The 21,858-nt window shown below is 33.9% G+C and overlaps 1 protein-coding gene, 2 long non-coding RNA genes and 1 pseudogene across 4 annotated transcripts; 1 reads left to right on the forward strand and 3 right to left on the reverse strand.

The window, feature by feature from the left end:
* Window positions 1–6,281: 6,281 nt before the first annotated feature.
* LOC139780319 (uncharacterized) lies at window positions 6,282–10,584 on the reverse strand (annotated as a pseudogene).
* Window positions 10,585–13,128: 2,544 nt separating this feature from the next.
* LOC139780304 (uncharacterized) lies at window positions 13,129–17,748 on the forward strand. 2 transcript variants are annotated; one of them, XM_071718912.1, is made up of 7 exons: window positions 13,129–13,355; window positions 13,742–13,987; window positions 14,079–14,174; window positions 14,259–14,393; window positions 14,571–14,768; window positions 14,957–15,073; window positions 15,350–17,748. In XM_071718912.1, the coding sequence occupies exons 2-7, from the start codon at window positions 13,744–13,746 to the stop codon at window positions 16,636–16,638; spliced, it is 2,079 nt and encodes a 692-aa protein (XP_071575013.1). In that variant the 5' UTR covers window positions 13,129–13,355; window positions 13,742–13,743; the 3' UTR covers window positions 16,639–17,748. The 2 variants fall into 2 exon arrangements, with proteins under 2 accessions (XP_071575013.1, XP_071575014.1); XM_071718913.1 differs by lacking the exon at window positions 15,350–17,748 and having other exon boundaries at window positions 14,957–15,311.
* An 8-nt stretch (window positions 17,749–17,756) lies between these two features.
* Window positions 17,757–19,982, reverse strand: LOC139780306 (uncharacterized). Its single transcript, XR_011720202.1, has 2 exons — window positions 19,359–19,982; window positions 17,757–19,133 (listed from the first exon to the last, which is right to left on the reverse strand). It is a non-coding gene; the product is annotated as an uncharacterized lncRNA (long non-coding RNA).
* Window positions 19,983–20,111: 129 nt separating this feature from the next.
* LOC139780305 (uncharacterized) lies at window positions 20,112–21,636 on the reverse strand. The gene is made up of 3 exons (XR_011720201.1): window positions 21,476–21,636; window positions 21,152–21,254; window positions 20,112–21,070 (listed from the first exon to the last, which is right to left on the reverse strand). It is a non-coding gene; the product is annotated as an uncharacterized lncRNA (long non-coding RNA).
* Between the last annotated feature and the right edge of the window lie 222 nt (window positions 21,637–21,858).

Here is a 21,858-nt window from a genome sequence, read left to right on the forward strand (position 1 = left end):
GCTTAAAGCCTTTCTGTACGCATCTTCGAGAGAAGGACTCAAACATAGGGATCCTAAGTGGAGGGGCATGATTTATTAAAGCCTATCTTAAAAATATCGGGCCTGAATTTTTGTTTGGGTGGCGACACCCACTCGAAGAATTAAAAATAATGTCGAAATATTAAATAATATTTTTTTAAATCATTATTGCAAATAAATGAGTAATGTAAATAAATATTAAATTAATGTCGAATAAATATTAAGTAAAGGTTTTTTCAAATCATTATTGCAAGTAATAAGTAATGTAAAATAAATATTAAATTAATGTCGAATAAATATTAAATAAAGTTTTTTCAAATCATTATTGCAAATAAATGAGTAATGTAAAATAATTATTAAATTAATGTTGACTAAATATAAATAATGTTTTTTAAAATTATTATTGCAAATGAATAAGTAATGTAAAATAATATTAAATTAATATCGAATAATTTTTTTTTAAATCATTATTGCAAATAAATATTAATGTAAAAGAAATATTAAATAAACGTTAAATAAACGTTTAATAAATATTTTTTTCTAAATATTACTTCAAATAAATAATCAATGTGAAATAAATATTTAATAAACATTAAATAAATTATTTTTTACAATGGATTGTATAAAGTATATTAATAAAAATAAATATTAAAAACACATTTAAAAAACATGGTCTGCTGATTTGTACAAATCTCACTTGGCCCTTATGGGAGAGCATGGCATTTTAAAACAAGTGTCGCAACCGCGGCCGTAAGCATATTATTTTTTATATTATTAATTATCTTTAATAATGAAATCATTGAGAAACAATAATAATTGAGTATCTTTACTACATCATATAATATATAATTTGTAATTTAATTCATTTTTTTCTATTAGAACAATAACGAATATGTCACATGAAACCGAAAGCAATATAAGAAAGTCTGTCTCACCGATAAAAGAAACGAGTCATAATGAATCATTTGCATCACAAGAAAATTCGCAATTATTAACCTTATTGATGTCCCAAATAATCGAAATCCAAGTCAAAGTAAAAATTTTTATAATATAATATTTTATAACATAATAATCTGAACAATAAAAATAATTAAAACAAAACCAAAATTAAAACGTTACATTTAATATTAATATAACAATCACTAACAGTTTAATAAAATACAAGTCTCAATGGCTGCGTTCAGCCGATACTCCGCTAGCCTAGCAATCGTGAGCAGTCGCTCGTTTTCGCTCGTTTCCTCTCCTTTTAATCCATTGGGTCAAAGGAGAGGAAACGAGCGAAAACGAGCGACTGCTCCCGATTGCTAGGCGAGCGGAGTATCGGCTGAACGCACCCTATATGTACAGCTGAAGAGCTATTAAAATCAAATATTGAAGGCCCATCTTCACAACCTTGTTCTTCAAATTCTCGTGAAAGAGATGTCACACCACGACAAAGTCCCCTTAAGCACCCTTCACTCTTTATAGAAAAATCTTCTACATCTACTTCATTTATTTAAAAAACAAAAGGTTATTTATATAAAATATATTTAGAAATTATATATATATTATATATATATATATATATAATATATAATTATAATATAGTATAATATATATAATATATATATAATTAAAAATATTTAATTCCAAATTTAGCTAATCATGAGTGTGATCCGGTGGAGAAGTTATATTAGATATATAAAAAAAAACCGACTTCAAGATCTTATTAAATCGAGACATTCTGCTGAAGAATATTTTTATTTATCAATTGCTCGCAATGTACAAAATTTTAGTTTATCATCGCGGTTATATATGAGGCAAAAAGTTTTAAGCGCATTTGAAGAAATTTTAGAAAATGAAGACATAATTAAAGTTATTATTTTACATTGTTTATATATTAATTAAGTTATATTAATATTACAATGTTAAAATAAAATAGTTAAATGTTCAATGTTAAAATAAAATATTATTTACTCAGTTTATTGACTCAGTTTATTGTACACTTTATATTATTGTAAACATACCTTAATTATTTGCTTGTTGCAAATACCAGTTCTTTGGTGTTCTGGTAATTTATCCCACTGCCAGTGGACACTGCCTTCGCCATAAAATAATTTTTATAAATTTCCCGAACTCTTTGGCCACTTGCGTTGAATTCCTGGCTACGTTTGGATTAAGGTTTCGTAGTCCGAGAAATTCATTTTCTTCACGCCATTGTCCAATTTGTAAATTTCCACTTCGATCTTCTCTGTCAACAAAACATGGTGGAAGAATCTTCTTTGTCGGGGCAAGATGAAGCTCACTGTCCCGAAGCCAATTGTGCAAAACAATAAAACATTGTACAATACTTTGTACAGTTTTAAGAGATGCAATATTGGTTTTCTGAAAATACGAAATCTTGACGTCATTACTCCAAACGTATTTTCAATACACATTCGAGCTCTGCTTTCTCTATAATTAAAAATTATTTGATCTGGTGTTAAATTAACACCGGGATAAGGCCGCATTAAATTTTCCAATAATGGGAATGCTGCGTCTCCGACAAATACGAAAGAAACTCTAGTATTGATACATGAGAACAGTTGGGGAGGCACAGGTAATTTTTGTGCAAATTATATCTTTCCAAAATCTGATGATTGAAAAATACCACCATCGCTCTCTTTTCCGGCTGATCCAATGCTTACATATGTAAATCTATATTGCGCATCACAGGCTGCGAGAAGTACTATACTAAATGTTCCTTTATAATTATAAAAAAGTAGAGCCTGTATTCTTGAAACACTGTACAACTAAATGTTCCGTCGATAGCTCCAACACAATTTGGGAAATTCCAAATATCCCAAGTCTTGAGCTATGCTAGTCCATTTTGCTATCTTACGAATGTGCGTAATACAGCTGTATACGGTGGATCAAAAAAGTATCTGCACACCCAGTTTTCTTACAATAACGTACAGTATATGTGATAAGTTACTTATGGACACAATTTGTAATTATGTATTATTCCTTCGAATAAAGTTATTGTAAGAAAACTGGGTATGCAAATACTTTTTTGATGTACTCCCACACAGAACACAACCTCCAATGGACGTCCAAAGAACATCCATAGCTCCACCAGACATCTACCTCTATGGTGGATGTCAAATGGACGTCTAATGGACGTCCATATTATATCCATCCATATAACATTTAGCATGGACGTCCAGTGGACGAGGTTTTTATCTCGGAACCGGTTAAAACTACTCGGATTTGAACGTTTTTTTTTTAATGTTAGGTAATTAAAAACACTACAATGTTTATGGGTTAAAAATTGACGCTAATTGTTTATTTAATAAATTTTCAGGTTTATTTTAATTATAAAAAAAAGCGTCAATTTTTAACCGATAAACATTGTAGTGTTTTTAATTACCTACATTTAAAAAAAAACGTTCAAATCCGAGTAGTTTTAACCGGTTCCGAGATAACGCACTTTTTTGGTCTAATTTGCCTCTATTAATGGATGGATATAATATGGACGTCCATTAGACGTCTTTTATAAACATATAACCGCGAGCGTTAGTAACCCGCACTGCCGCGACGCGGCTACCATGCGCGAGTACTTTCTCGTAATAAAAAAACATCACGCGCTAGTATATTAAGAGGCGAGCCTGTGAGAGGCCTGACTGCGATAATTCTTTGCTGCAGATCATCTGAAGTGATACCTCTGGTATCACATAGCAGGGGTCTTCAAAGCAATTTTTGATAATTTGTTGGATACACTTATAAATAATTATCTAATTTGTTGTAAGCTTTATAAACAAGGCGTATATCCATAAAGAATTTATAAAACGTTTAGTTAACATATTTTAATTATCCATCGAAGCTCCATGAAACATCTATGGTTGATCTATATGACGTCTAAAAGAGATCTATCAATACGTCTAATGGAGATCTAATGGAGGTACTACAAGCGGACATTTCGAGTATTAGTGGAAGTTCTGTGGATGTTACATGGACGTCCATTAGAGGTTTTGAATCTCCATGATGGATGTCTAATGGACATCTAATGGATGTTTTGCTCCGTGTGGGTATGTTTATATTTACAAGTTTATATATGTATATTTTTTATTTTAAGCTGACGACTTTTCCCGCGTTCGAAAAATCCGATTTTGCGAGATTGCTGTCGATTAAAAAAAGATCTTGTTACGCAATATTGTAAAAAGTAGTAAATAATATTAGAAACACATATAAATGTATGATATGCAATATATAATGTATATACAAATTACAAATATATTTCTTTTTAAGGCGATAATTCTTCGCATTAAGTTTACGAAATTTCAAATCGATTGGGGAATCTTGTCGCAATTACGAAGAGCGTAATAAGCGTAAAGAAAATACGGGCACGTGTTTGGTGGCGCAGCGAGATTATTAATAAAGCTCATTGTCCTCTTATTTTTATCCGCTTTATTCACCTCCCCCTCGTTTGAAATAATATAACGAATCCGAAAAATAACCGGATTAAATATACTCGACACAATGATGAATATAATTTATCCCGCGGCACGGCAGCGTAACAAACAATTGTAATTGCGTCCCTTCGAACACAATAGCGGTTTGTATACCGTCACCATAATGGTGGCCATTCATCTCTCTCTCTCTCTCTTTCTCTTTCTTGGATTGAAACATCTTTTCGTCCGATTTTACGAAATAGGACGCTATCGTTATCCCATCATCAGCGAATCATTTCTTTATATACGAAATGATTTTGTTTTAATGTATCATCGATAATTGCATGTATATGCAGCATGTATAGCTTTTCGGAAAATTATTATCGCATGTCTTCATCACGATACTTGTCGGACAATTTATCACGATCGATTTATTGCAAATTGAGGAAAAAAATCTAAACTCACCCCGAAACGTTTTCTTAACAAATAGCAATTTTTTAAGAGTATAGAAAAAACTGTTCTTATCTTAGAAGAATTTATTTAATGGCAGATTTTTTAATACATTTTATTATTATTTTTTTTATGTAACATAGTAACATATCTAAAATTCACATATTTAGCGAATTCAATGTTTTTTTTCCGGGAACAAAGAAACAGCTTTACAGGCTTCATGAGAGAAACATCGTGTTGAGATTGAGAGATTTCTTTTGTCACTCAGTCACTTCAAACTTGTCATTGTACGAAGCTGATCTATAGCGAAGGCTTGATCGCACGTGAAGTTCAGGGAAGAATATTACAGTATTGTAAAAATAACGCAACTGTTACAATATTATAAAAATTGTATTTTTATCTTCTTCCACGAGTATAATGCGAGAATTATATTTTTTACATGCTTACGTGCAGATGTAAAACGTATTGATGTTTCGCGTATTTCAGTTTTTTTTAGAAAAAAATGGCTTCTCCTTGAAATAAACTTTACTTTTATTTTTTTTTTACGTAGAACACGCATGTAGATTTAACATAAAATGAGATCTTCTTAAAAAATATATTTGCGAAAAATACTTTAACGTTTGCTATTATTTTTGTGGATAAACTTGGATTTTAAATTCGGCCACAATGGAATGTATAAGGTTATTACGAGGTGTACTACCTAAAAAGAAATTTTGCACAACGAGACATTATGTCCCAATGGGGGTGAAAGGATCAAGCTGCAATATTAATCGATCGTCGATCTTTACCGCACTTTTGCAGAATTTACGATTAAATTGCGATTAGTTAATCTTTCAAATCGAACAGTTCCTCGGTGGAGCTTAATTGTTAGATTGAACGAACTTACCTGTGAAGTTCGATCCTAATTATGCCCTGTGTCTCGTCCGGATGGAATAATTATGTAGTCGTGCTCCTGCACGCTTCCAGACAACAGCATTCAAAGAATTGCCCCAAAATAAAAAGCGCGCGCGTGCTCCTCAGCGCCCCCCGCACGGTTCGCGCCACCAGGCGCTGCGCGCGCCTTCGTTCTTCATAAGTTTAAAGAAGACAAATCGCGATATATTAGGGAGGGGAGAAAAATGGCAAGGGTGGGCGGCCATCCGGACGAGACACAGGGCATAATTAGGATCGAACTTCACAGGTAAGTTCGTTCAATCTAACAATTATGCCCAGTTGTCTCGTCCGGATGGAATAATTATGTAGCTGTTCAAAAAAGAATCGCGATTTGTTATCCAAATACTGTATTATAAAAATAATATTAATCACAAACTAGTGTTGATGACATAAGATGGGCAATGTATAGTTATATAAAGCAATTACATTAAGATACCGTAAGAAACTGTTTTTTTTTTTTTTTTTTTACTATTGACCTTATCCTTGGAATATGCGTAAGAGGATATACTTTAGACCTTTATGGTAAAAGAACCGCGTTACTGAAATCCTCTGGATTAATGATAGGCCTATTGTAAAAATTTGCGAAAACGCGGGACTCACCGGTCCAGCCTGCCGCACGCTTAATCAGGTCGAGCGAAACTCCCTTTTTTGCAGCTTTAGACGTTGACGCGTGACGGGTACTGTGAGCTGAGAAAATATTAGTATTTATTCCGCAATTGTCTAAGCTCTGTCGAATCCAACGGCTTACCGTTGAGCCGTAATAGCTTTATATGGTTTAGTAAGAGAAATAAAAAGGAAATCGCATCCCGATGGTCGTAGCTCTTTGGTTTTATCTATGTAATATTCCGTTAGGCGAACGATACAGAGATTCTCGCGATCCTGGAAACGCGAAAAATAGAAAAGGGGTTGAGCGCGGTTCGGTGCTGAGGTTTTGATTCGGTCAGGAATCCGTATTATCATTTTGTCATTAATCGAGATCTGAGATATTCTAATGGAAGCGAGTGTTTGTGCGCGCTGGCCCGTGGCGAGAGCAAGAAGCAGAATTAGTTTCTTGGTAATGACATTCATAGAACATGAATCGTATGGATAAATAGAAGCTAATTTCACGATTACCGGAGCCGGATCCCAGACGTAGTCATAACGAGGTTGCGGCGGATTGCGTGCTGCAACGCCTTTGCAAAAGCGTTTAACCGCCGGATGTTGACCGATTTCGTTCTGAGAAATTAGCGAGATAGCCGACCTCATCGTATTTAGGCTCGAATAAGAGCCGGTAGGGTTGAGTTCTTGAGCTAGAAATTCTAGCATCTGAGGGACCGTGGGAGAGTATAAAGATAGCTGACGGCGGTGACAGAAGTTCCACCAAAGGTGAAGAGGGCGAGAGTATTGCTTGATCGTTGCTTCTGATAAAGAAGCTAGCATTGTTGGTATAGCTACTGATGGTATTAGACGGGCCCTGAAAGATTCCCTGATAACTTCCCGGCCACCAGGGAAAGAGTTTTCCACGCTGGATGATGGTTCCTGAAAGGTGAAGAAAGCAGAGTATAACTGGGGGGAAGAATTAATGGTTTCGATATTAAGAGACGTTGGAACAACGGAAACCATGCTTGAGAGGGCCACCAGGGCACCACCAAAGTTCCCTTTGCGCCCTCGTTCACTATCTTTCTCAATACGCGTGGTAACAAAATAAAGGGTGGAAAAGCATAAAAATTCAGTCCCTCCCATGAGAGGGTGAACGCATCTACTGCTAAAGATCCTGGATCTGGGAACCATGAAACGTAGGAATCGCACTTGGTATTGAGTAGAGACGCGAAGAGGTCTACGTCGAATGGACCAAAGGTTCTGGCCACTCGCTGAAAATTATAGTTGGACAGGGACCACTCGGTATCGGGGTCTGCGATTCGAGATTCAGCGTCGGCGATGGAGTTCTCAATAGAGGAGATATACGAGGCAAAAATGAAGATATTTCGATCCTCGCACCACCGCCAAATTTGTCTTGAAATTTCGGTAAGATGTGGAAATTGGATAGAACCAAACTTATTGACGTAGGCTAAAGCGGTTGTGTTGTCAATACGAAGCAGGATGTCACAATCGCAGAGGTCCGCTGCGAAGCAGCGTAGGGCGTAAAAGGCTGCTTTAAGTTCGAGTGCGTTAATGTGAAGAGCTCTATCGTCTGCCGACCACCAGCCGTGTGTACGCAGCTCGCCGCACGAGGCTCCCCAACCGTTCAAAGAGGCATCTGAAAAAATTTCTCTGATAAATCTGCCCGAACGAATCTGATTAGATTGATTGGGATTTGAGAATATTTTGATCCACCATGCAAAATCTGATTGGAGATATGATGGAATCTCCATAGTTGCTAAATAATTATCGTTGCTCTTATTGAGAGCCAAGAATTTTTCTCGTTCCAAATATTTCGTATATAGGAGTCCATATTGAACCGCTGGGCATACCGAAATGAGCGATCCGATCAGGCTAGCGAGTTCTTTAATAGAACATCTTGATTTGTGAGCCATATTTTTTGTTACTTGTAATAATTTCTCCCGACGGTGAGGAGGAATCGAAATTGATTGCTCGGTAGAATTAAAAATAAATCCTAAGAATTTCCGGGTATACGATGGCTCTAAACAGGACTTGGAATAATTTATCCTGAAGCCTAATGACAGCAGGAGGTTAATAGTCGTGGTAACATTGGCTCGGCATTCCTCTATGGATGAGCCGAGCAAAAGAAAATCATCCAGGTAAACGATAGATTGGAAACCTCTCTCGCGAAGGTAAGATATGACAGGTCGAAGGATTTTGGTGAATATATATGGGGCTGTCGAAAGGCCAAATGGTAATGCGGTAAATTCGTAAGTTACTCCGCGCCACTGGAAACGCAAGTATTTTCTGTGATTTTTGTCTATTGGAACCAGCAGGTAAGCGTCTTCCAGATCTAACGTAGCCATTAGCGATCTCGGTAGCATGAGGCGAATAACTGTCCGCCAATCTTCCAACTTAAAATGTGGCGGATCGATATACGTATTTAATTCACGTAGGTTTAGTATAAATCGCTTGCCACCTGATGATTTATCTATAAGAAAGAACGGGGATAAAAATTGTTCTGCGCAGGGTGCGACCGCTTCAATGGCTCCTTTATGCTGAAGGCGTTGAATTTCTAAATCACAGAATTTAGCATTGGCCTGCGAGAATTCCATCTCTTTCAAAGTTGCTCTCGGTGGAGGTAAAAGAGTAAAAGGGATGCGGTAGCCCTGTACAGCCTCCAATACTACTTGGTCGGTAGTAATATCCGCCCATTGTGACGAAAAGTTGCGGAGGCGCCCGGCGGTACTTACAGTATCTATCGATGGTATCGTGGCCGGGACCGAGAGTGAGAATGAGAGCGGGAGCGATGGTGACGGCTCCTGGAGTAAGGGGCTCCTGTTTGGCGAGCCGTTGATGGACGAACAGGAGCTTTCCGGTTTCCCGGAGGCTGCGATTTAGGCGTAGGAGGCTGAAAACGGCGCTGCGGCGCCTGCTGACGGACAGGTTGCAAAGTCTTCTTGCCCACCAGAGCTGATGATTTAGAAACGTCGCGCCCTGCTTTTTCACATGCCTGTGCTGCTTTAAGGGTCTCCGCGAAATTTTGACCAAACAAGAATTCGTCAATGGGTGCCGTTTCCGCGGCATTTTTCCCTATGATATTAAAAGAAGGCTTGGTGAACGCTCTTCTAGCTAGAGAAAGGCGAAAGTGATGGTCTGATAGTAAATGTATGCCCTCTGAGAAAAATGATAGGGCCGATCGAGCGTCGTCCTTAAGCTCGTGCAGAATTTCCGGCTTTAGTAGGATTGACATGCCGGAACCGAGTGCGTTGAGACAGGCACCTACTTGAGCCTGTGAGAGTGATTGATATTCGTCACGTTTGAGAACTGACGGAGTTAAGGCAGAGCGTAATTCCTTGTTGAGTTTTGGTGGAGCCAATGCCGCGAGGTCCGCCTTTGCTTCATATTTGGCAAGAAGGCTAGTACGTATATCATCCTTTAGGCCGACGCGGGCTTTAGTCTGAATCGAATTCAGGATAATCGGGTTCCAGGCCGACGAGGTGGACGGTGCCTGATCTCCTCCAAATAAATCTCTGGCTAGGGTATCTGACTCTGACAAGACCTCCGTGTCCTGAACATCCGGAATGACCGCGGAAGGAGGATCCGCAAAAGATACATTGCCAGGAGTTGTAGAGATAGCGTCGCCAACATTAGTGGGCGCTGGTGCCACTAGACAGAGAAAAGCAAAGCAGAAGAAAACAGTCGGTTATGCCCACTCTTTGCCACACTATAAATGAAGAGAGTGTGGGTCAACAAGAGGACATACCTGGTACAACGCCCCGGTCGGTTTTGTGCGACCGTCTGTTCTTCAGTGCTTGCTAATTGCTCTGAGGCAGGAGGTATGGTCTGAGAGACCGATAATACCTCGTTTACGGGCGCAATAGCCGTTGTGTGCGACCTAACCTCGGGAGCGGGATCTTGGAGGTTAGGCACGTCAGCTCGGTCGACGATAAGCTTACGGACCTGCTCAAGAATATGAAAGCAGCTGTCCCTGGAAAGAGAGCCTTGAACGGATGAATCCCTCGATGTCCCCCTGGTGTCCGCAGAATAGCTACGTGACCTTCCTCTACGTTGCGAGAGATCTCGAGATCGTCTCACGGGGCGAATAGACACGCGAGCGATGCTTACGATGAGCTTTGTTTCCTTTCGAGCGTCTCGAGCGAGAGCTATCTTTCCTGTCTCTATGTTTCGGCATCCTAAACGAAGAAAATCCTGAGAAACGGAAAAGTGCGTGTTGTCTAGACAAACGAACAGAACACAATGAAGAAGAACGAAGGCGCGCGCAGCGCCTGGTGGCGCGAACCGTGCGGGGGGCGCTGAGGAGCACGCGCGCGCTTTTTATTTTGGGGCAATTCTTTGAATGCTGTTGTCTGGAAGCGTGCAGGAGCACGACTACATAATTATTCCATCCGGACGAGACAACTGGGCATAATCTATAATATATGTGACGTAAAAACTACAGATTTTCAGTACTTGCTGTGAATATCGAAATACAGCCATAATGTGTATCGGTTACAAACATAATATATCGGTACTACATATCTTTTCGTCATATGGAAATCAACTTCAGTGCGCGTAATCGATTGTTTGAATTTTTTCAAAAAAATGCCTTCTTGCGGAATTGAAATATATTGGATCGTCAATTAATAGCAGTTTTAAAAATGCCATGCCAACTTTCATTTCAGGTGATATATCTTTAGATTATCTGTTAGAAAATAATTCTATAATAAAACGCAAAACTTTCTATCAGTTTTAATATATAAAAAGAGAGAAGATAAATATAGACGATAATAGTAACCGAAAAACCGTAAAGATAAAAACAGAATTTTGTTGACAAATATTGAGAAAAAATGAATATTAATATAAAAGTAATATGCATTTATTTGATTATAAAAATATAAATTATGTGTTTCAACCACTGCATAAACTGTCTTGAGGTACATATTTATTTCTGGCAAATCAGCTTATATATATATATATATATATAAAAAATTTATAAAGATTATAACATGCATTATTTCTACATTACGGGTAACGTGGTTTTTTGAATTTGTTGTTTAAACAAATTTTTAGCAACAAATTCACCGATGTTCAAGCATTTGATTATTGAAATGTGTTTTTGGATTACCCAGATGTAATTTAAAATCAAAACCAAATCCCAGATCGCTGGCGCCTATTAGTTATAGACAATTATTTTTTTATTATAAACAAAAGAAACGTAAAAAAATTGTTTCCGAAAATAAATTTTTTAACTCAATATTTATAAACTACATAAATTGACGAAGATTCTCTGAAAATTTCATGCCTCTATCATTAAAACTCGAAAAGTTATGCAATTTTGAATATTTGAAAAAAAAACCGATTTTTTAATCGAAAATATTAAAAATCGCTGGTAGCGACCTCTAAAACTTGTTCGATTTTGCTCCCCTTTTGAGGAAAATTCTTTTTTTAGGTAAGCTTTGATATTTTGGGGTGTATCGCGAAAAATACAAAAAGAAGGTTTTTTTGAATCACCCTAATATACATATATTAAAATTGTGCGCCTAATCAAAAATGACGCTTTGTGACAATTAGCTATATACTTAACATACGATATCCTATGCTGTTAATGTTAGATATAGGTATATACAATTGCGATTTTGTTTTTTAGAAATAATCCAAAAGTACAATAACATTATTCGATATATAACAATAAGTATTTTAAATAACATGCGTGTCTGGGATGTAACATACAAAGTCGTTAACATTTACTAGTTAATAGATATTATTTCACAATGTATAACAAGATATTAGTTATTTCTGTCAAAAAGATTTTTGGCAAAAATTATTAGAAATTATAATTTATATTTTTATTCTTTTATCATAATTTCTTAGGAACATAATCAGCTCTTTGTTTCTGAATTATGATTTTATTATATTTTATAATCGCATTAAAAATAATACTGCAATTGTACATTGCAAATTGTAATCTTTTTTCAGTCGCTATTATGTTCTTTTTATGTTAATCTATTATCTTATTACTTTATACCTTTTTAAAAAATACTCATGAGTATTGTTTATTATGAACATTTATGGGCCAATTCCTTTTAGTGACACAAGTCGACACAAGTGTCGTTCTGTCTTTGTTATTCATTGAATGCCAAGAAGGATAGAACGATGTTTGTGTCGACTTGTGTCGCTAAAAGGAATTGGCCCTATGTGAACATAGGTATACATATTAAACAGACTAAAATTTATAATAAAAACTCATAAACTATCTTTATTGCTTATCCCCGCAGGGTTTGCAAGTCGTTTTTATAAGGAACGTTACCCAAACCTTTACACTACTACCCTTTCTCCTCTCACTTTAACCCTTTTGGACCAACGGCTTAACGTCTCTTTCCGAAAGACGGAGCCCAGTTTGCTCCGCACAAGAGCCTATCTTGCACGGAGGGGCGCAGCTTCGGAAAAACATTCCATGTTTACATGGCTCTAGTGGACTCGAACCTGCACTGAGAAAAAGGTTTCTTTATGTCAATTAAATATATTTGGTTGACACTTTTCTAAAATATTTATTTCAAGCAAACGAATTATATTTAATATAAATGAATGTTTTGTTGGTATTGCTAATCATTCATATTTGTGTCAACTCGGCGATATAGTTGACATGTTGAATGCGATTTGTTGAGCCAACTCTATATTTCTTAATAGATAAGAAATCTTGCTTTTGTTTCGTGCTCGGTGCTCGGCGTACCTTAGGGGCTTCAAGCGTAATACGGTCGACCGAATCCTCAAAAAGTTCCTTCCTAAGTGGTAGATGGCGTTACTAGATGCCACAAATACATGTATAATTCATATCGGTGAGAGCTGTTTCGGCAGTGTCTGTATCGGTGAATGTCGGTTGGTGTCGGTGAGAGCTGTATCGGTGGCAATCAGTCGTATATTGTGGTATATTGCAGATTTGGGTTACAGCACGTGATGGTTACAGTAAGTTGAGAATAATTATACCTGCGTAAAGTATGCAATGATAACGTAATGATACCGTTTACCAAATAAATCTAAGGACCAACCCAGCCCCGGGATTCTGTAAACATTCATAACAGCCAGAGCCATTTTTTGAAAACGGACCGTACTAATTTGTACTTCTAATAATACCTGCGCAACGATACCGAAACTGTCGTTAAGGAGTTACAGAATTCCGGGGCAGATAAATTTTGATAGCTGCATAACCCATATGCAGCTATCCAAAGTTCTTCTAGATCCTTACTCATACAAGTCTGAAAAGAAATTAAATAAAAATTGCAAAGTAATTGCTTTAATTTAACTTATATTTTATATTTTTTATATTCTATAATTATTTACTTTTTTGATAGGAATGACTACGTCATATAAAAAATGTGAAGTAGAAGGTTGTACTTTTAACATTGAAAAAAAGTACCATTTTCCAAAATTATTAGAACGATGTAGACAATGGATAAGTGCATGTGGCAACAGAAACTTATTGCAATTATCTCATAAACAATTGAGAGAAAAAGTTGTCTGTGATGCCCATTTTGAACAACGCTTCAAATTTAGCAAAAGGCTTAGTAATATGGCCATTCCAACACTGAATTTACCTGGTATATACATATTAAAATATATTTTAATTAACTTATTTGAATAAATTTTATATACATATACATATATATATATATTTTTTTTTATATACAGATTCCATTGATACATCAATATACAATCCTAATGAAAGTCAAAGAAAAAATATAGATTTGCCAGTTACAGCAACAAATGTTACAAAAACATTAATAGGTGACATAATTAATATATAGAATATTACATAATGAAAGGAACGCGTTTTTTATATCTTATGAAACTGTGAACATATTTTTACAGATTATTCTGCTGATTTGTCAGTTATTATTAATTTGGAATCTGATCCTAATAAAATAGCACAAATAAAACAAACAACTTCGCAAGTTACAGATGAACAGTTTGATGCTGATGAGATAGGACAGATAGAACAAACAGGTACAATATGACTAATATTTAAACATTTTGATATCAAGTTTTCTATATATATATATATATATTTTTTTTTAATATATTATTTAAAACTGAGTATATACTGTAGTTATTTATAACCTGTTTTGTATTTATATTTCTATAAATGTACTGTATTTATAATCTATTTTGAATTACTTTTAGATACAGCGTCTATTGAGTATTCGAATATCACAGACACCGAACAACCAAATTGTTCAACATCATTTCATCCTGCTGATTTGTCAGTTACTATTAATTTGGAATCTGATCCTAATAAAATAGCACAAATAAAACAAACAACTTCGCAAGTTACAGATGAACAGTTTGATGCTGATGAGATAGGACAGATAAAACAAACAGGTACAATATGACTAATATTTAATCATTTTGATATCAAGTTTTCTATATATATATATATATATATATATATATTTTTTTTTCAATATATTATTTAAAACTGAGTATATACTGTAGTTATTTATAACCTGTTTTGTATTTATATTTCTATAAATGTACTGTATTTATAATTTATTTTGAATTACTTTTAGATACAGCGTCTATTGAGTATTCAAATATCACAGACACCGAACAACCAAATTGTTCAACATCATTAGTTCCACAGCGCAAATTGAAACGCAAATTATCAACTAAGGAAAAGAAGAAAGGTAGTAAACGTAATAAAATTGATTTATATTCTCAACCATGGAGATGTGATTTATACTAATCATGAAAATGTGACTTATATTTTTAATCATGTTATGTTCTCAATCATTTATATTCTCAATTATTTATATTCTTAATCATGAAGTTGTAATTCATATTCTTTATATTATGAAGCTATGACATATGACATGTCTGAAGATATAACATATTACATACAAAAAATATATTGTCTTATCTGAATTGTTTGTCTAAATTTTATTTATCTTAATTATTTCTAGATTCCATATTACACCTTTTCCACGTGACCCGACAGTCACAGTTATCTGTGCGCGACAAACATGTATACAATCAAATAGTACACTTAATGAAAATTTCAAGGCAACAGAGAAAGAGAAGAGTTTCCTTATACCAGCGGTTGAAAGAGGTGAAGAAGTTAGGCAAAAGTAATTTTATTACAACAATTGAGGAAATGCCAGATCCGATGCAAACATTCTTTTTATCCAATATTAATAATTTCAAAACAGATAAGTATAATCGGCGTTATTCAATTAAAGATAAAGCCTTTGCGCTGACATTAGCAAAGAGAAGTCCAAAATTATATAGATTTCTAGTCAATATTTTCTGCTTACCTAGTATCGAAACGTTAAGAAAAGTAATCAAAAATGTATCTATAAGTAGCGGCATATCAGAATGTGTATTTGAAAATTTAAAAGAAAGAGTCTCCAAATTTAAAGACTACCGAGAAAAATATTGTGTACTCTTATTTGACGAGATGAAATTAAGCGCAGGCTTATATTATAATGCATCGACTGATATTATAGAAGGGGTTGTTGATACAGGTTTTGATCGAAACATTAATATTGCGGATCATGTCACAGTATGGATGTTAAAAGGTATATATGGACAAAGACCATGGAAACAACCCCTTCTATATACATTTTGTAAAAGCACATCTTCATGGCAGGATATTGCGTGCATGTATAAAGATATAATAAAACGATGCCATGAAATAGGTTTAGAAATAATAGCTTCAGTCTGTGATCAGGGTAGTACAAACGTTAAAGCGATCAAAACTATGATTTTTGATAGTAAAAGAAATGCACCAACGGAAATGGAAAAACATGATAATATAATAAATATAAAAGGCATTAAAGTAATACCATTATATGATCCCCCGCATTTAATGAAATGCATTCGCAATAATTTGTTAACGAAAGACTGTAAATATATGTTAGAGGATAATGTTACAAAAGTTGCTAAATGGTCAAACGTGATACAAACTTATTTTATTGATAAGAGCAGAGGACTTGATGGATTCTTAGACAAAATTAAGGATTCTCATGTCATACCAGAAAAAATAAGAAAAATGAGAGTACTTTACTGCACACAAGTTTTCTCAAACACATATTTTAAAGTAATGTTGTTATATAGTGAGCAAGAATTAGAAAGTAGATGTAAGACATGGAAAATGCCTCGTGATGGTACAGATACAGCTTATTTTTTAAAATTTTTAATGATCTTTTTGATAGCCTTAATGGAGGCATTAGAATGCGTGATCGAAGTATAAATGAGGAGACTATGACTTCTACTGCAGCTGATAATTGCACACAAGAAGATATATGGAATGCTGGAATAAGATTTTTACAAAACATGTCTTTTATAAAAACAAAAAAACATGATAAAGAAAGACCCGATGTCCTAAACAATTTCCAACATACTTTACGTGGGTTTAAGTTATTAAGAAGTTATTTAAGAGAATTAGGTTTCAATAGTTTTGCCACACGTGAATTTAATCAAGATCCTTTAGAGAATTTTTTCTGCCAAATTAGACAACATGGAGGAAGAAATATTATTCCAACTTGCTCTAATTTTTCTACTTATTACAGAACTTTATTAATAAATTCTTGCACGCAATATACATCATCTGGCAGTAATTGTGAAAATACTAACATGGAAAACTTAATACATTTTTTAACGATACCTCTTTATAACGAGTTGGACGAGATTAATAACAATATTTATATTCCACAAAATGTAATGGAAGAATTACTCAATAATATAACAGAAAATTTTAAAAATATTGTTGAGAATATCTTGTCTGCAGTAAGATTTTGTGATATTTGTTGTGCCTTATTAATAAGCAACCAAGAGGCTGTAATAGAATATATAAAAAAAATAATTGCCATAACAAATTATTTTTTTAATAAATATTGTTACATTACTAAGCTAACCAAATATATAAAAACAAATATTAAGGAACTAATCATAAGTATTAATTCTGATATATGTTGCGAACAAAAGCATATTGAGGAATATGTGATGAATAAATATATAATAGTACATATCCGAAAAAATATTAAAATAATGAATAACATTTTAAATGGAACAGAGACTCCAACGGCACAAGCAAGTGAACTACATTCTCTAGCATATAATTATTTCAAGAAACATAGTAAAATAATCTCTAAAAAGCATGATGAGTAACATACCGAATTATAATATATAATTGAATTACTTTTATTTTACAATTGTTTATTTTCTTATTGTGTTACTAAAAAATGAGAAATGTAGAATATTATATAAGGCATATATTATGTTTATTTACGCGTAAGTTCAATGTTTTATTGTATTTTGACACATAATTAATATATATAATAAATATATTATTAACTATAAATTATGCTATCTGTTTTATAATATTTTTAATTTATTATCTTCCTTTAAGTTATACATACTATTTAGATTTAATCTCTCCGAAAATCATCAATACATAAATAATATAGTAGAACATAATAATATATAGGCCTGTTCTTTTCAGCTGAACTGCTGCATTAGTTCAAAGTTTATCTTTTTCCTTCCAATGTGGGGTAAAAAAGATAAACTCTGAACTAGTGCAGCAGTTCAGCTGAAAAGAACAGGTCTATTGAAACATATAGAGAATGAGCTATATATAGGTTTAATATGACATATATATACGAGTTTAGTTCCTCCCTAAGTGGTAGATGGCGCGCACAATTACCCACAATTTTGCTTCAGCTTATTATCACAGACGATTGGAGCCCCTGTTCGTGCTCGGTGCTCGGCGTACCTTAGAGGCGTTCAGGCATAAAGGTGCGATTTCACGATGACGCTCGACGCTGGATTCGAGCGTCAAACAGCGCCAAAAAGCTAAACTGTGTTTAGCTTTGACACTCGACGCTCGAATTCAGCCAATCCAGTGGTTAGGTTATATTTCGCGTCCCTCTGAATCTATCACGTGACCAGATTTGACGCTCGAATCCAGCGTCGAGCGTCATCGTGAAATCGCACCTTAATCCCACGGATGGTAGCTTCGAACCACCGGCCGCTCGACCGAGTGCGTGAACCAAATGTCCGAACCTGCGGTTCCTCTCGTACTGAGCAGGATTACTATCGCAATGACTGGTCATCAGTAGTGTAAAACTAACCTGTCTCACGACGGCGCACTCTCACGCGGCGAGAGAGTTCGGCTCGCGCCCGCTACGCGGCGCATCGCCAGTATCAATGTAACAAAATATACTTTTGTGCCAAAATTATATTCTTTAACTACTAAGAAATATTCACTATTATCACAAACTAACGATTGCATTGATTCAACAAATTGATTCGATTCGCCGTATCCAACCATGCCATTTATTATCTGTTAATGAGCCTTATTTGGTCCAAAGAAATCTTTTTCTCAGTGTGGTTTCTCAGATTACGAGTCTGGCGCTCTACCACTAGACCACACTGCCGCCCTTGACTAAAATTTATAATAAATATTAATATATATATATTATTAATATAGAAGTATACATTATATACATAACATTGATTCCACATTACATTGGTCTGATAAATTATTTAACATTCATTAAACATTATGTTTAAATTTTAAATTATTAATAAAAATTCCAGATAAATAAAGTTTCACACATAAAAATTCGAAAAGCGATTCACGTGTCGCTTTATTTCACAATAGCGTATTTCGATTTTGCGTTTACAAATCGTAATTTCTCCAAGGACTATTAGATCTAGTACATCACGTATTGTACAATTTGTTATCTAAAATAAAATTAATAGAACAATTAAGAGCATACACATACATTGTGCATTAATAAATAATAATGAGTCATCAAATTACAGTTTTACATTGTCTCTTATATTTATCGGTCATAATTAAAAAGGAATAATACACCCGCGCACGTGCACGCGAGAGCACGAATGTATATATGTAGATATAAATATATTCAATTAGGGGTGAATATGTACTGGATACATGTAATTTACCTTATTATATAATTCATCATCAATGAGTGGATGCTTAGAAAGATCAATTGGCCACGTTGCGGAATAACCTTCTAAAAATTTATTTATTTAAAGCAGAATTATTTTGTTACTTATCTGTAATTAGTATGTTAGTTTTAAAATTTACATCATGGAAAACTGATGCGATATATATAGAATGTCTAACAAATAACTGAAAGAACTGAAAAGTGATGGTGGATTGGATGAAACTGAAAAGGAATGTCATGTATCATTCCCAAACAGCACACAATATTTATAAAATATTTACAAAATATTTATAAGATTTATTTGAATATTTTATAAATATTTATCAAAATATTTCATAAATATTTTTGTAGTCTTCGATTGAACAGATGATAAATATTTATTATAAATATTATAAAAATGTTTATCATAAATATTATGGTACATATTATTAAATATTTATTAAATCATTATGATAAATATTTTGTAAAATATTGTTACTTTCTTCACGAAATGTTTAGGAAAGGTTTTTGGAAAGGTAACAAAAATATCAATAAATTAATTAAAAGACGGCGATACGAGTCAAGCGCGGTACGTGGTGCGCAACTAGAGAAATAATAGTTACAGAAGTAACGAATTACATAATAGTTACTTCTGTAACTATTATTTCTCTAGTTGCGCACCACGTACCGCGCTTGACTCGTATCGCCGTCTTTTAATTAATTTATTGACATTTTCACGAGTCTAATGATATATATTAACAAAAATGTCTTTCTTTTTCATTGCACTTTTTATTGCACAAAATTTTTAAATGAATATATATATATTCTATGTAATATTAAAAAAAACGCTTTGCTATGTATTTTAGACAACGTGCATTTTGACAATTTTGTCTTTTACTTTCTCGTGCTTTGTTAATCTCAATAATAGTGTTGCTATAATAAATAACACAAATACACTTTTAGTTCTATATTAAGAAAGATTAGTCTTTCATAAAGCCTACACAATTAAAACGATCATTTAGAATTCAAGATCGTAAAGGAATCACATCTATCATGAGTCTTAACAAAGTTCGAGAAAGAATTTAAATATGAAGAATTTAGATAACGCGATAATACACTTAATACATATAAAAATAGAAAACGGAATGTAATTAATTGTGCCGTTAAAATCTGCAAGTATAAAATATAGTCTCGTTACATGTTGTAAAAAAAAGTTGATGCAACAGATGCATGAGTATTAATATCTCGATTGATATTATCATAAAAAAATGTCGCAAACAATGTAAACTTTTCAAATATTTCATTCGGCACAATGTTATTTTATAAAAATACGCACGAAGTAAGGTAACCCAGGATATTATTTTTCAGCTCACCACTCTCTATGAAAAGAGCAATGTCGGCACTCGCATTACTCTCGGCAAATTCGTTAATTGCGCGGTTAAATTCTCCTGCTATACCACACACAGTCGGCCGGTTTGGATGCAACAATATGTTAATTATCGTTCGGTAATATTTCGTCACACGGCGTCGGGCCGCGTTTGTTTATAAAATGGGCCATTTCCCATGGAAAGTACTATTTAGCCTAATTACAGACTGCGGACAACAATGAGTACAATATCTATTTTTTTTCTTCCTTCTCCTCTTCGATTTATCTCCTTCCATCAATCTTAATTTTCGTCAGAATTATCTTCAAAAGTCATTCTAAGGTTAGGTTCTTTAGCACGTTTACTGAAACAAATAATTTTTAATTATTTATCTTACATTTGTAACATAAAAAACTTGTTTTAAAAAAATGTTTCTTCTACTTACTTATGCTCATTTTTTAAACGAGATGATGAATTATCAAGCCAAGCAGCTATAGCGGTTCTCACATTATTATCTGTCGCTGAAGGTGTGTGCATTTGTGCAGCTTCTGTAAAAAAATACATAAGTATTTACGTGAGTCTGTAAGATTGAAAGATAGATGTGTTTTCCAGTAGTAAATCAAAATTTACGTAGTAAATTTCACATTTAATTACTACGTAAATTTAAATTCAAAAAAGTAAATTCAAAATATTAAATAAAATAAAAACATAAAGTGTAAAAAATTTGTTTATAATCTTAAAAATATATATGTTATTAACAATTACTTACTATATATACAGGTGTTGAACATTAGATCCAGAAATCTTTTTTTCTTTTTTTGACCCTTATAGCTATACTGTGTTGCAACGAAATTGCTGATTGTACTGTTTAATATATTAAACACGTGAGACCGCACATCCGGACCTCCTTTTTGCTTCAAAATTCAACCTGAAACAAATTTACAGTTATAAATACAATTAATAATAATTCTCAAAATTTAATTTAATATATTGTTACGTGATTCGTATGCTTTTAAATTTGGCCAGAGCCAAAAGTATATATTAATCTATGAATATTACAACAAGCATAAACATTGCAAAGCAGCTTTCAGGTCAAAGCACATAACATGACGTAGCAATAATAGTAATTGCAATAAGCAATATAAGCAAGTA

This window comes from Temnothorax nylanderi, unplaced genomic scaffold, assembly GCF_030848795.1.
Source record: "Temnothorax nylanderi isolate EJ_2023f unplaced genomic scaffold, tnyl_v1.0 TNYL_tig0271_pilon, whole genome shotgun sequence".
In the NCBI taxonomy this organism is placed as follows: domain Eukaryota; kingdom Metazoa; phylum Arthropoda; class Insecta; order Hymenoptera; family Formicidae; genus Temnothorax; species Temnothorax nylanderi.

Bases quoted from the DNA above. Each gene is read 5' to 3' on its own strand.
- LOC139780304 (XM_071718912.1), top strand. From the start codon at position 13,744: ATGACTACGTCATATAAAAAATGTGAAGTAGAAGGTTGTACTTTTAAC. The intron at 13,988-14,078 runs GTATATACATAT...TTTTATATACAG, and splicing joins TCCAACACTGAATTTACCTG to ATTCCATTGATACATCAATA. The intron at 15,074-15,349 runs GTAGTAAACGTA...AATTATTTCTAG, and splicing joins AACTAAGGAAAAGAAGAAAG to ATTCCATATTACACCTTTTC.